The following is a 16,545-nucleotide window of genomic DNA, read 5'->3' as shown; positions in this document are numbered from 1 at the left end:
CTAGCTTCACTTAGCATAATCTGCTCTAATGCCATCCATTTCCCTGTAAATTCTATGATTTTGTCATTTTTTAATGCAGAGTAATACTCCATTGTGTATAAATGCCACATTTTTTTTATCCATTCGTCTATTGAAGGGCATCTAGGTTGGTTCCACAGTCCAAAAGAATTGATTAATATAATGATTAAACTTGAAGAGCTTTAAATAATTATACTGGCACCTCAATTTTATTTAATTTTCATTAAACATACCTCAGGTGTTGTTAAATTACTTTTCCTTACATGAAACTCTAACTATAATAATTTCAGATTCTATTTTAAAGATTCTTAGGTTGTAGGAACACACTTGCATTTCATAGTTCATATTTGCCAAAGAACTGAGTTCTGGAAATACTATTTTTAACTCCTGGTTGCTAAAGTATTTTGTAAATATATAGAAGTCTACTACCTCTCTTGCAGGTTCTGCAGGCAAGAGGGAAGAATTGGAGAATAAGATGGGGAACTAATGATGAGAAGATATGTTGATTTCTTAATTAAAGACTAAAATAACCTTTTCTGACATTTTCATAGGGTATATGAATTCATGCTATCAAAGTGGACATGTAAATTTATACAATTCTCCTATAGCATTGCTTTTATTCTTTTGAATCAGGTTTTAAACATTTTGAAGAATTACATGTCTTATTAATTTGTTAATAATCTATAAACTCGAAGACAGGAAATGATAATGCATGCTTTACTTATTTACTTTTGCTTTAGGGTACATAGGGTAATTGTTTTCATGCAATAGGTAAGATAATTAACCTAAGTTATGCTGAGGTAGTATCTATTGAAAAACCGTTATTGTGTTTTATTGTCTTATATCAACAATGAATGTTAAAACATAATTGAGTGTATAATATAGTAGTAAATGTTTGTTATAAGAATTTTTAAAGGTCTTTAAATATTTTTAAAGGAAGCACATAAGGTTTCAGAAAACAAATGTCTGCAGTAAATAAGTGGCTGTGATAGAAGTACTTCCTGTAACAAACTATTGATATTAAAATTGTGAATGTTTGGATGCCTCTCTGCCTGAAGGCCTCAGACAGAATGAAGTAGTACTTTCATAGCACTTTGTAGATGGAGCAGTTCTCATTTTGTAAGATTGTAAGGTGCCTACAGGCCTCCTGCAGGACCAAAGTCCCCCAACACCTCACGGAGCACACAGTGGTTGGTCAATGAACACTTATGCAATTGAACTGAATTGAAACACACATCTTTGCCATGTTATCCTCACAATTTCATTTAATGATTCAATTAAGATTTGGATAGTAGACTTGGTCTTGTGAGATCCTGTTTGAGACAAAGAGGCTTGTGGATGGAGAACTCATGCAGGTTAGAAATTTAGGGCAACATCTATAAAGGTAAGTGGTTTGGGGGGTAGTTTTTATTTCTTCCCATTTCTAAGTGAAGACAATCTGTTCAGTAGTTCCTTTCTTATTTTGCTTTCCTTATTTTCTTTGACTTCCATACTTGAAATTTGAGGGAAATTTAAATTCCAGTTTTTACTCTATTTCTCCCTTATCCTTTCAAAAAGTCAATGTAATGTTGGGCATAGCTCTATCATTTAGGCATTTGGGAACTTAAAGAAATATTGTTATGGCTTGGATGTGAGGTGTCCCCCAAAAGCTCATGTGTGAGACAATGCAAGAAGGTTTAGAGGAGAAATGATTGGGTTATAGCCTTAACCTGATTAGTGAATTAATCCCTGATGGGATCATCTGAGTGGTAACTGGAGGCAGGTGGGGTGTGGCTGGAGGAAGTGGTTCTTTGAGGGTGTGGCTATGGGGTATATATTTTGTATTTGGAGCGTGGACTCTCTCTGCTTCCTGATCATCACATGAGTTGTTTTCCTCTGCCACACTCTTCTGCCATGATGTTCTGCCTCACCTCAAGCCCCTAGGAATGGAGCTGGCTTTTTATGGACTAAGACCCCTGAAACTGTGAGTCCTCAAATAAACTTTTCTTCCTCTACGATTGTTCTGATCAGATCTTTTAGTCATAGCAGCAAATAAACTGACAAAAACAAATACCTATTGATGCTTTTTATTTTACTCTTGTGATAGTAATTACAAGAACCCCACATTTACTCTGTGTAGTAAGAGGCAGCTACTTTAATACTTTATGAAAGAGTAATGTCAGGGTAGCTGCATACAGCTCTGGTAAAGGCATGAGGCTGCCAACATATATTGAGATTGGAAGTGAACAAAAAACACTTCCTATCCAAACATCTTGAAGGGAAACTAGGAGGAAAACAAATGTATGTGAGAGGGTGACACTGAATAAATTCAGTGCTGAAATATTAAGCTGCTACTATTCAATAGCTGTGTAGAAACTTGGTTAATGGAGGGAAGATACATTTTTTTTCTTTCAATCTTACTCATTACTGAGTGCACTTTCCACGTAATATAAAATTCTATATCACTTATTTCGCATGACATATTGCCACAGTTAAGTATATGTCTTTATGATTTGTGCACAATGTTCATTGTTCTGTTTAGATTTTGCTGATTCCAAAGTGTTCCCATATCTGAAGGCAGGAAAGAATGTGACAGGATTAAATTATGAGACTCCACAGAGGTATTGATAGAATTTTCCTACATTTTCAATTTCTGTGCTAATTTCAAGACTAAAACAAGGAAAAAATTCACTTGTAAACAAGTTAAGCCTGCACTAGCAATTTTAATTCAGCAACATTATGGAAAGAGCTAGTGTGTGTAACTGCTGCAGTGAAAATTTTAGGTAATGTATGGGGTGTTACTTTTTTTACCACAAAAGCTTTTCCTAATAACCAACAAATAACACCCATCAGAGACATAGGATCATGCACTTCTTTTAATTTTCTCTGTCACTTATATTAGACTTCAAGAAGCTAAGATACACTCTTCTTAATTCTTTATGGCTGTGGCAATCTTGGCCATGCGGGCATTCATTCCAAAGTAGAACATGAAGCAACAGCAAAGACATAGGATTTATTATGATTCAAACAAAACTCTAAAAGTCTCCAGTTTTATAAGTACCACTTACTCTTTCATGGGCTAAACAGAAACCATCTTAAAATTTGAAAAAGACCTTTAGGATGTGTCATTCTCCAAATTCAACAAGCAACAACCCTGAGTGAAGCCAAACACTTTAAACTTAATGTTGCTTTATGTTTAAAATGCCAACTGTTCAGGAGTCAGAACACGCAGATGAATACTTAAGAACAGCAGGGGGGTGCCTGTGGTAGTAACAAGAAAAAGGAATAACCTTGAAACTAGACAGAGCTGGTTCCAATGAGATGATTTCTTTTAATAGGAAACAAACTCCAAGATCTTTAAGTCAGAAATCCTTGCAAAATACAATCCTGAAACTAACCTAACCAGGCACAGTGCTGCACACTGCTTCTGCTACTGCTCAGGGTAAAGATTTGAGCAACACTGTCTCCTAATTTCCACACAAAACACTAGAATAAGGGAAGGGCTTAACAAAATCAACAGAAATGTGTTTTTCCAAGAAATCATCAGTTTGGAGAGGAAGCTGAACAGGGTGTTAGGAAGCATGTGGGGTGTGGCTCTATTATCTGTGGCAGGTGTTAACAAGGTAGATGAAATATGAAGACAAATGTATCTTAAGGAGGATTCAAAAGGACTCATTAGCAATGAAAATATCCACAAGTCATGGGAGGAAGCCAAAGGCAGGGAATTTGAGTGGTTATGTGAATAATGAGTTCTACTTGAAGGGATAAGAATCATAAAGCTTTCTTTTGTATCTGTCAGCACAAGCTTAGGGCTGAGAACATAAATTATATTCAGTATACTTCCACTGGTTGATATGTATGGAATTTTGTATTTCATATACTCTGTTTTGCTATCTCTTCTCACCTGGAGACAACCATTTACAGTCTCAGGATGGTTCTTCTAAAAACTGAAGAGTTCCACCGCCCCCCTCCTGCCCCCCAAGTTTATTCTCAGGCTGTTTGATCACAACTGTAAAGAACAGACTTTGGAAGGATGGATGAAATTAGAAGATGTGTTCACTGGTAGGACTGTAAGAAAGACATGCATATAAGCACAGGCCCACCTGATAGAAGCTAAGAACTGTGGAAAATGAGAAAGTCTGAGAAATAAAGGAAAATGAACATAAAATTATATCCAACTTTATTTTGTTTTAGTTTAAATCCATGGAGGATACTTCAAGGGTATTCATTACAAATGTTGTAATGATAAATCCTTGAGGACAATTGGTAGATGTTGAGTTGAAAGTCAAGTATAAGAACAGCATGAGGGTGCCTGTGGTAGTAACAGGAGGTTACAATGGAATTTACACGCACTGCTCAAAACTGAAAACTATTGGATGCTAAATACTGAAAACACTCAAATGATTGATTATAATGAGATTTACACTGACAACTGGAATAACAACAGATGACAGTGACTGGCCCTCCTCATAGAGCACATCATTTGACTTTATTATATATGCCTCATTGTCTACCTTGCTTCCAAAGCTCTCTTCTATTCATTTTATTTAAAGAAAATGCAAATTCTGGTATTAACATTCTTTGTTTTGATAGTTTGTTTTTATATTTTTATATATGAAGCATTGTGATTTGAAATCCTGCTCCCTATATTTGAAATTCTGCTCCCTATATTTATTGTGTGCTCAGAGAAGTAGAAGAACATTTGAGTAGTTGTCTTTTTGAATGAATACCTTTCATCTCTCTATGAGCCATCTTTCTGATTCATGAGATATTTTTTATTGATTTCTTTTGAGTCCTTCTCAAGTTGCCCACATTTCTGGATCTGCCTTTATGTATCTTAGTACCTAAATACCATGTGTTAATGTTTAGGACGATGACTTTTGTCAGCTCCCTGGAAAACTGCTACCATTTCTCTTATAGCTTGGGAAAAGAAGTGACCCTTTTGGGTTCTTACAGTCTCTGAGTTCAAGGGTATTATTATATTATTATTTATTAAAAAAACAAAAAGGATATGTTTCAAGATTTGATTATAAAAATGAAGTCAAGAAAATAACAAAGGAAGTTGCTTTTTTTACAGAGAAAAGCACAAATTTGGGGGGTTAGATTTCTTTAAAAATTTTAAGACAATTTTATATTGGTATGTGATAATTACATAGAATAGTGGGTTTTATTGTGGCACATTTGTACATGCACATAATTTAATTTGATCAATTCCAATCCCCAGTACCTCTCCTGGACCTCCTCCTGCTATCCTACTAGTCTCCCTTCTACTTTCATAAGAATCTTTTTTTCTTCTTTTTTCTCCCTAGCTTCCACATATGAGATAAAATATGACTCTTGACTTTCTGAGTCTGGCTTATTCAACTTAATGTGATACTCTGCTGTTCTATTCATTTTCTTGCAAATGACATAATTTCATTCTTTATAGCTGAGTAAAATCCATTTTGTATATATAGTACATTTCCTTTATCCAATTTTCTGTTGATGGACACCCAGGCTGCTTCCATGATTTGGTGGTTGGGAATTGTGCTGCTATAAATGTGTGCATATATAATATGATGACCTTAATTCTTGTGGAAGAACCAAGATTTCTTATGTGGTAGTGTATGACATTAGGGCAATTACTCTCCTTAAATCTCTATTTTCACATCTCTAAAATGGGACTATAATACTCTATGTGGGATTATGGGGAAAAATAAGTAATTATACAAAGAGGCTTATACATAGTCAGTTATTTAATATTCAGTGAGTTCAGATTATTTTTTAAAAACAGGTCCCAAATATAGACTGTAGACTTGTTTATCTACCATACCACATTCCTATCTCTCTAATAGATGGGGATTGGAAGGAAAATGGGAAGCATCATTTACACAGATGAGAGGACAATGAGTTGGCTCTATGAAGAAATAGATGGCAAGTAATAAAAGAAAGAAAACCCTGCCAAGAACATCACAAGAAGAAAATTTAAGTGGAGAAAGCATTATAGGCATCTTGGTATCATAACTGCTTTAATTCATTTTAATATATGAATAACTATTTTAGATGCTATCCAATAAATGAAATAATCAAAAAGAAAAATTTTCTTTTTGTTTACTTTTTGAAAGCCAGCTTTTAAAGACTTTGTGTTAGGTAAACAGTAAAAAAAGATCACTTACCAAGGATTAATATAAAATGCCAAAAGATAATCAGTCCAAAGACATGAAGGTAGCAGGGTTAAGAAAGCAAATATACTCCTACGCCTGTGAGCATTAATAGATAACAGATGTAAAGATGAAAAAGTGGCAAGAGTTAGTAATATAAACTGTGAACAGATATCAGTAAATTACCTACTGGGATCAATTAATATGACAAGCACCTTAATTACAATTAAATATTATTCCATTCTGTGAAATTTAAAAAAGTAAGGGCTTAAGTGCTACAATATTGACAAAATCAGTTTTTATTCACACAAGATCTTATTATAATCAGATAGATTTCCTTGAACTTACTTTGTGTCAATTAGTCTGCTATTAGGTGATTACATTTTACATTCAGTTAAATGAGACTCTTAAATGGCTCATTAGTTATCATATGTCTTATTCTTAGATATTAACTTTCCAATGCTGAAACCTATTTTAAGAAACTGTTATAACCTCATTTGATAACGAAATAGCAACTTCTGTGTGGAGGTATAAATGGACAAGTTACTTATAATGATTCTGATCTAGACCAAGCTTTTGGGATACATTCTAAACTGCATGATTACATGCGACTTTCTATATTTTGAGTTTAAATTGCTACAGAATTTCTAAAAAATGTTCCTTAAAGCAGAGGAATGTTATGATACTCAGTTATCACTCATTCAATATCAACAGCGCATCAATAGCAGAGTCTAAAAATCTCATTGATACTCAATTGAGTGGGAACAAAATTATTTAATTTACTTTAATTCTAATTCAGACTCTTGATTTAAAATGCCTGGCTTGAGTCCAATTTCAGATATTCAAGCCACTTGTAAAATGGAACATCCATTCATGTAGATTTAAAAATATCCTGGGGCTGCAGCTCTAGTTATTCTCAGAATGGAGGGGAGATGCTGTCATCCTGTCACTTCGGTTACAAATCCCCACTGAGATATCCATTCTCAGCCAGCCAGAAAATGCTGCTGCCGGCAAAACTCTCCTTGCCAAGAGCAGTAGGAGAATTTACTTGATTTTATAGAAAGGTCCTGATGTGAATTCTCTTTTCCCTTGGTTCTCACCAAACTGGTCTCTCATAAGTTTTGCAAATTGTGAGTGGCTAAGAAGTTAGTTAATACCTAGCTCTCCTGAGTCACAAGTGCAATTGGGTCAGTTCCTAGATGGTAATATCACCAGTCTTGGGATGAATCTTTCTATATCTTGGGATGAGGTCCTGTTTACTGGCCAGGCAAGAAACAGGCATCATTAAGTCAATCTCTTAATCTTGGGATGAGTGCTGATAAATTTGAACAAACCTACTAATGTTTCCTAAATTTTACCATCTAGGGATTATGAAATTTTCTTTCTTTATGGTTGGACAAATCGTATTTTAATAGCAAAATTCTCTTCACGTTAAAATTTTAAAATGGCAGGCCAGGTGTGGTGGTGCACACTTGTAATCCCAGTGGCTAGGGAGACTGAGATAAAAAGTTCCCAAGTTCAAAGCCAGCCTCAGCAATTGAGCAAGGCCCTAAGTAACTTAGCAAGACTCTGGGGATATGGCTGAGTGCCCCTGGGTTTAATGCCCAGTAACTGCATCCCGCTCCAAAAAAAAAAAAAAAAAAGCCAGCACAATGTATTGTCTTTGTTAAAAATGATCCTATTTTGGGGGCTGGGATTGTAGCTCAGTGGTAGAGCACATGCCTAGCATGTGTGAGGCATTAGGTTTGATTCTCAGCACCACGTATAAATAAATAAATGTCCATCAACAATTAAAAAAAAAGAATCCTATTTCAACCAGATTTACAACTAGAGTAGGAATCATCTATACTCAAGGAAGTAGAATTTATATTCTAAAAAATGTTCTCCCTCCCTTATTGATTCTGTAGGGTAAAATGTCTAGTCTTTCAATCTATTTCTTGTACCATTTTGGGGTTAGAAAATGGGGGGCGGCAGGGGGCGAATCACTTACCAAGGATTAATAGGAAATGTATGAACTTAAATATACTTTGTTTCTGTTGCAAGCAATCATGCAAACTAGGTCATATAAGGAAAGTGGCTTCATGTTCAATGTTTACTTAATTAGTGATTCTATGGGTGTAGTTGAACTAGATAGGACTGTTAATTCTCATTGTTAGGTATAATATCATTTTATTTAATCTCTTGAAAATGCTTTTCTAATTCCCCAACTACCTCCTCCCCATAGGACCTTAATACTCAAGCATAAAGAAAAATGAGGCCGTGTATTCTTGTGAGACATCTCTGGCTTTGATATTTATTAACCTGCAAGTATGAGATTGAGAGCCCTGGGCTGTACATTTCTACTTAATTTTTTAACAAAAGGGGTGGCTTATGTCCCCAGGCATTGGAATTTGAGTTTAAAATGGAGATGCTGCTCTGTCTTATCCTGCTTCAATGAAGTCTCCCCTCAGGCCTTTAGCTACCACTTGTTCAGTGTGGCTCCTACATTTGCCTCCTTCCTCAGCATGATTATGGGCTCTTTGCATGAATGCATTAGTTCTTTGTTCAATATAGTAATACAGAATAGATTAGGGCATTTTCTATACTTCAGTATTATATTAAGTTTGTAGAAACCAATATATCCTGTGGAAATCTAGCCATTGAAGTCTACTGTTACTGAAATCATGAAAGAACAATCAGACAAAACTACTTATCCCTAAAGATGGTAAAATCAAGTTTAGAGCCCACACAACATAGATAAGCTATCTATAGGCTTGTTCCAAAATACTACTCACCAATTGTAGGGAAGTTTCCCATCCCTCTCCAAGGATGCAAAGTTGACAAATGTTCCTGCTCCACATTCCCTGTTTGAAAGGAACCACAAATCAGTGTAACTGCTCGAGAGAGTACTCTTTACTTGACATAAAAATAAAGAGAGCCTTTTACAGGTTTATCATGACAGCATTAAATTTTTTTTAAGCTGATATAAGTTCTATGTGTTCCTTTGTTTCATACAATGCAAAAAGGAAAAACAAAACAAAATAAAACAGTCTCTTGTAAGACTCCTAATCAACTTATTTTGAGTCCAAAAGAATTCAGCTCATAATCTTTGTCAAAAGGCATTCATGATCCTAAAATAAATCTTTGCACTATTTGGAAATAATATTTTTTTCAAAAAACCTTCATTAGTAAGGTATACAAACTTTCCTAGATAAACTGAAAGTCCCTTTGTAGTACTTTTTGGGTTAAGTTTTGTTTTATAGCACTCTGATTTCCTCCTTATAGTGATAGTGGACCAAGTTGAATTGCTTACTTCAATTTTTTTCTCTTATATTGTGGTATCTTTTTTATTTATCCCTTGAGATAAGGGTGATATGTATTGAAATAGGTTGGCTTCTGACATGACTCTAATCCAGAATGGTTTCAATTAATCTGTTAGTAAAAAAGACTATTTAGGTGTTTTTTTTTTTTTTTTTTAACTTTCTCAGAAAGGGAAAAGATCTGGATGCATGGCACACGCCTGTAATACTAGCAGCTTGGGAGGAGGAAAGCCAGCCTCAGTAACTTAGAGAAGCCTAAGCAACTTAGCAAGACCCTGTCTCTAAATAAAATATTTAAAAAGGGATGGGGATGTAGCTCAGTGGTTAATTGCCCCTGGGTTCAATTCACTGTACCAAACAAACTAAACAATAACAACAACAACAACAACAACAACAAAAATTGGGCAAAAAGGTAAACATATACTCATGCCTTCTCCACCTTTTGACTAATATGCATTGAGAAGATAGCTCACTGGGCTGGCTCATGCCTCTCATTTTTTCTAAATGTAAAATTGATGGTCCAACTTTATATTATTTATTCAGCATTGAAATTAATTACTTCAGTTATCTGCTCTTATTAGGATATTCTAAGAATAATTTTTTCTTTTGAAAAACATACTAATATCATTGTATCCCATTATGTGATAAAATTACATACTACCAATGTATTTTCCCATTTTGATTTCCTATATATGGATTTCTTACTTTCAAATTCAGAAGTTCTTAATATGGGGTCCAAAGATAGAATTTAGAGCTCTATGAACTTAGGTAGAAAAAAGGTAAATCTTCATTTTAACAAACTGTAACTGAAGTTTAAAAGTTTCTTGTATTAAAGTAGACAACAAACCACCACATCGGTAGTTGTGATTTGCTAACAATAAAAATTACAGATACTTTTATATAATAGACTTGCTGCATATATCTTGAACTATTTATTATTCATCCAAATGAAATGATGAGTTAGATAGTAATTGTTTAATGTATTAATAAAAAGCAAAATATACTTGTTTTTAAAATATATGAGCATCGTGTTTCAATATGATTATATAATTCTATGTGTTTTATTTTATGCTCTTAGAAAGCATTATTCTCTAAAGAGATCCGTAAGTCTCACTAGACTACCAAAGATCATGGCACAAAATATCTTGGTTTTAATGACCAGCTGAATGAATTAGATCTGTCCTTGCTAAATATCTTCTGTATGCATCACAAAAATTCTGTAGTATGCCCTCATAAATGCCATCATTTTCATTACTACATCTGTCACCACCCTCTCGGCTGTCAGGATTATCCACCAACACTTACTGCATACTTCCCATGCTATTACCGAATTATTGCTCCTGATTATCCACTAACGAATGGGTTTTATCACCTCTTCTTGGTATAGGTTCTTTCTTGCCTTCTAGGCCACTACACTCTTAGTTTTCCTTCTACTCCACTGGCTGCCTCTTGCCCATCTCTTGCTGTCATCTTCTTTTCTTCCTGGAAGTCTTCATATTGTAATCCTCCAGTACTCTATCCAAGGCCCTCTTTTACTTACATTTACTCTCTGACTTTGGCCTAGTCTATAGCTTTAACACCATTTATTTGCTAACAACTCTCAAATTTATATCTCCAAAATCAAGACTACTTTCTGAACACCATATATTCCTGGGCAGCTGTCTACTCCAAACCTATACTTGCAATTCATCTCAAATGTAGTATTGCCAAAGCTGAATCTTGATGTTTCCTCTATTCTGAAACCTCTTACCTGGAGTCTCTCTCAATCGATTGCAACTTCATCCTTCCAGGGCCAAAACCCGTTGTCATCCCTGACTCCTTTATACATTCCCATTCCACACTCAATTTCTTATCAAATCCTATCACCCCTATTTTCAAGATATATTCAGAATCTGGTCTTTTCTTCCTCCCTTTGTTGTTGCTGCGGTGGACTGAACTACTACCATGTCTTGTCTGGATTACTGTCAGGACTCCTCCTGCTGATACACCTGTGTTTTTGATTGCCTCTGTACAGCCTGTTTTCTAAAAATGAAAACATTAACACAAATCAGATATTTTCAATCTTCTCCAAACTTTGCTATGGCTGCCCATTTTACTCAATGTAAAAGCCATTTTACTCAATGGATTATTAAACACTGTAGATCTGACATCACCTGTTATTCTTCCCTTTCCTTCCTCTTCCTTAGTCATACTGGCCTCTCTGCCAGTCATGGCAGAATATGAATATGCTAGTCATGCTCTGGCCCCAGGATCTTTGCAGTGCATGGGCTGCTTTTGCTACTGGGCACACTCTTCCTAGAGATAACACAAGGCTAACTCCATGCTTTTCAAGTTTTAGCTTAAAAATGTCCCTGTTTGAATGAAACTTACCCACCAAGAGAATCCTCTCCTGATTCTGGTACTACTAATCTCCCTTACTCTGCTCTATTATTTTCTCTTAACTCCTGCTAACACACTATGCAATTTTGTGCCTTATAGCTCTATTTTCTGTTCTCCATCCCCCTGATTAGAATACAAGCTCCACAAAGGTATGGATTTTTTGTCATTGTTATATACTTCCATTTTAAGAACCTATAGGAGTCTGAAACAGTAGGTATCAATTAATATTTGTTAAGTGAATAGAGTTTTAGTGGCCTGCACAAGTTCACACGGATCTTAGATCAGGACTGGACCTTAAAAAGTGGGGAGGGGAGAGGAGGGGGGGATATAGGAAGGGGATAGGAAAGGCAGCAGAATACAACAGACACTAATATGGCAGTATGTATAAACGTGGATGTATAACCAATGTGATTCTGCAATCTGTACACGTGGTAAAAAATAAGAATTCATACCCCATTTGAATCAAATGTATGAAATATGACATGTCAAGATCATTGTAATGTTTTGAGCAACCAATAAAAAAAATGTAAGTTCAGAGCTCCACACTCCAGCCACAGTACAAAACCAACTCTTTCCTTATTGTACTAAGATTTATTCAAATTCCAGTCTTCATTCAGTTGATTTTCATATTCAGAAATGGCCATTGTTTTCCACTTTCATGGCATCCCATGTTTATCTGCTTTATTGTTTAGGTCAGCCATGCCTTTAAATACATTTTTAAATTTCCTCCTCTTCCTCTTTCTTCTTTTTCCCAGGGTTTGAACCCAGGGACACTTAATCACTGAGCCACATCCCCAGCCCTTTTTAAATTTTTTTATTTTGATACAGGGTCTTGCTAAGTTGCTTAGGGCCTTACTAAGTTGCTGAGGCTGGCCTTGAATTTACAATCATCCTGCCTTAGCTGTCTGAGCTGCTGGAATTACAGGCAAGTGCCATTATGCCCAGACTCCTGTTCTTCTTGTGGATTCCATTTAATTGAGTTGTTTCATTAATCATACCAAATAGGTATGGATCATTCTTTTACTCCATATATGTCTGAATGTACCCAAATATAACAGATCCCTATTTATGGGCTTCTTAAAATGTCAGGATTGATAGCAAGAAGGCTTGTAATTTGTAAACAGCAATCCACTGCTTTACCATTCCAATAGCAACATTTTCTAAAATATTAGCTTACTTAGAAAACACACAAAAGATATATAGACACTACATCTGAAATAAAATTGTTACGCAGTTTAGGTCTGCAAAAATTGTACATACATAAGTAAAAATATAATTCAAAGGTTGGATAAAATATTAACAAAACTTAACTTACCTAGCCATCTGCAGATGCTTTTTCCTAAGAATGATGAGGGTAACAAGAAGCAGTCCAATGAGAAGTGTGCTCAGGATGGCCAGCACGGAGATCACTACCACATTAGGATTCATCTCTGTAACTAAAGAGAAGCCAGGCATTGCAGTTATAGGCTCCATTATATGGAAACTGACAGGCCCATTCACTGCTTTTCATCTAATCTTAGGAGTAATTAACTTATGCTGATTATAATAGCAAAACATGAAACAACTTAAGCTAACAATGACCTTGCGCTCAACTATGACTTAGCAGACTGACAAATGGTGTTCAGGTGGCTGGAAGAATCGAGCCTATTTCAAAAGCCTCCAACATTCAGGATGTTCTTTCTTATAAGGAGAACTATAAAATGAGAAGAATGCCATGGTTCAAATACATTTGAAAACTACAAATCTACAAGTCATTATCATGTATTATCATTGTTTAACATTTTCACAAGCTCAGAAGGTGGCAGGTTCTTATTTTATGCCCATGACTTTAAAGTCAGAAAGTGCAACTGAATACTTTGCTCACAACTAATAACGTATATGAAAAAGACACAAGTGAGCTACCATCTGCTGCAGCACTTAACACGTTACTGGAGCAGGCATTCTGATGATCTGTAGCCATATGCTCAAAGGTTTTCCATCTGCACAGCCCAAGAGATTAAACCTATTAATAAGTTAGAGAGTCCTTAAGAACAGGGGTTGTGCCCTTTTCATATACTTTATATAATGACGGGTCTATCTACTGTGGCACTTACACATTGGCTAGTTCTTTATATTGTATGAATGAGCAGGATATCAAAGGCAGGTAAATTTGTTGAATGGCTTTATAAAGCTCTTCAAAGTGGGCCAGAAGAGATTTGAACCATCCTTTGCATGGATCATAAAATTAAGGAGCTGATCCCTAAGGCTCTGGTACTTACGACTTCCCATTTGGACCAGCTGGGCTCTAGTTCATGGGTGGGGTGCTTGAGCAGAAAGAACAATAATCTCATGGTGGAAGAGGTTATTCAGGTGTGTTTGAGTGCTAACTGCTATTTGGGGAAGGAATACTTTCTACCCTCTGGATGTCATTTTCCTCACCTTTAGATAAGCTTAATAAAATCACCTGTTGCACTAGGTTTATGTGGAGATGTCAAGGAATAAGAGAAATTAAAGTATACCTAGAAAGATGTAATAGGACGTAGAAAGGAGACACATTAAACTATTTTTTTTCAGGTCAATTTTGTCCTGTCTAATGAAAAACCAAGAATTAAAAATAGAAAGCAAAAAAAAATAAAATAAAATAAAAATAAAAATAAAAAAGCTTTATCCATTCATCTTTTGAAGGGCATCTAGGTTGGTTCCACAGTTATAGCTAGTGTGAATGAGCTGCTATAAACATTGATGTGGTTGCATTACTGTACCTAATTAGAATAAATATATAAAATTTTTTAAAAAAACTTATTGCGTGAAGATAAACTCCTTTTTATAATAAAATAATATTTTAGAAAAAAAACTGCATTCTAGTCACCACTGAATATAGCAGCAGCTAAATAGAGGACTAATATTATAGAAATGAGAGTGAACCCTGTGAAGGGATAATAGCAATAGCGGCTTTACTTCAGGAGGCTTCACAGAAGTTCTCAAATTGCAGAGAGCAACATGTGTAGTACAACTCAGAAAAGACTAAGAAAACAAACAGGGCCCCAGACCCTTCATTAAGTTCTAACTGGCCCATTTACACTTTGTTTCTAGATTAGACAATTTCTTGCTTTGAGTTTTCTATTGTGGCTCTCTGATCAGTGACAACTGATGGCCAAGGCTGAGACAGATGAAGCTGAGTTGATGGGGGTCCTGTGCCACGATGGCACAAGAGGGTGAAGATGGTGGCAGCAACCAGCATTCAGACAGCATATGCTGGGGCTTTCTGTGTTTTATTTTTATGCTTCAAAATAACCTAAAAATGCATATATTATTTTTCTAATTTCACAGATAAACAGCAAAGGCACAGAGACAGTAAATATATTTTCTTAAATCAGGTATTTTAGTAAGTACTCTGAGATTGAAATTAAGGCCTTCCTGACCCCACAACTTGGATTCCCCCCCCTCTAGGGAACATTGCTTCCATTAAAAGGACAGATGATACATATTTCAAAAGAAAAAGTAAGGAACATGTGGAAAGGAGTAACTCCTAAAGACCAGATTCACTAATGTATGTAACTACCCATGGTCGAGACGGCTATAAAGGTGGGGACACTGGGACTGTCATGGCTGAAGCTGGTGACACTGCAGTTGTAGGCGGTGGCAGGGAGGAGGCTGGAGATGGTCACGACATGGGACGAAACAGCAACGGGCTCCTGGAGATGCAGAAAATAAAAAAATGCTCTATCAACTCTTCATCTATTTTGTCTTTAAAATTATTTTTCGTTGAGAGGGTAATCTGTGGACATTGTAAAAATGTTTAAAGACACCCTTCTTTCTCCGTTCTCCTTCTACCTACTTCTCTTTCATGGGAGCAGCCATTGCTGCCAGGTATTTTTTTCTTCTAATATTCATTTTATGGATGTATAAACATATAAGACATAGTTAATCATAAATGATGTCACAGTTTCTACATTGTTTCGCCTATTTTTTTAATCTAGTTATCAGCATATTTTGGCACTCTTTCCACGTCAATACAGATTAAACTGCTTTATTCTTTTTAAGGGATGCATAAAAGCACATTGCATGGTCATATTTTATTTTGCCAACGCCCTATTATTGATGAAAGTTTAAGTGATCTTTGACTTTTTGCGCTACTATACACAATGTTACAGTGAATATCATTTCATACATGTCAGAACATATGCATGTATAGACATACTTACTTATGTATGTATATGTGTGTACATAAAAACTATGTGAACATAAATAAATATAATACACTCATATATTTCTAGAACTTGCATTTCTAGGTCAAAAAATATACATTTTTAACATTGAAAGCTACTGAAAAATAGTCCTCCAGAGACATTTTCCAAGTTACCCACCTGCCACCTACATGTGACAATGCCTATTCTCTACATTCTTTCCAACCCAGTATATTGTATCTTAGTTTTATTTTGCACTTACTTATTACCATAAGTGAGACTGAGGAAATTTTTATATGTTCAAGAATGTTTTGTATTCATTTTTATATGAAACATGTGTTTGGGGTTTTTGGCTTTTATGTTTTTGACTTGTAGCAGTTATTTATATCTTAAGGGCCTTACTCCTCTGTCTGCATTTTTAGCTTTTATATGGAATATGTTATAGTTTGGATATAAGGTATCCTCCAAAGCTCCTATATTAATGCAGGAGGTAAAACAAATGGATTGTGAGAGCTGTAACCTAATCAGTTTATCCTAGTTTTAATGGACTGACTGGGTGGTAAC

General features: G+C 35.4%; 1 protein-coding gene across 1 annotated transcript in view; it reads right to left on the bottom strand.

Moving 5' to 3' along the window:
• Ptpro (protein tyrosine phosphatase receptor type O) overlaps positions 1-16,545 on the bottom strand; it is a 224,369-nt gene that overhangs the window by 29,427 nt on the left and 178,397 nt on the right. The window contains exons 14-17 of the mRNA XM_048787184.1: positions 15,357-15,489; positions 13,131-13,251; positions 8,912-8,980; positions 6,152-6,236 (exon numbers count right to left, since the gene is read on the bottom strand). Of these exons, the coding sequence (XP_048643141.1) occupies positions 6,152-6,236; positions 8,912-8,980; positions 13,131-13,251; positions 15,357-15,489 (408 nt within the window). The remainder of the gene's footprint in view (positions 1-6,151; positions 6,237-8,911; positions 8,981-13,130; positions 13,252-15,356; positions 15,490-16,545) is intronic.

Source organism: Marmota marmota, unplaced genomic scaffold (genome assembly GCF_001458135.2).
Source record: "Marmota marmota marmota unplaced genomic scaffold, marMar, whole genome shotgun sequence".
Classification (NCBI taxonomy): Eukaryota; Metazoa; Chordata; class Mammalia; order Rodentia; family Sciuridae; genus Marmota; species Marmota marmota.
The sequence above is the reverse complement of the archived record's forward strand: the minus strand, read 5'-3'. Positions and strand labels throughout refer to the sequence as shown.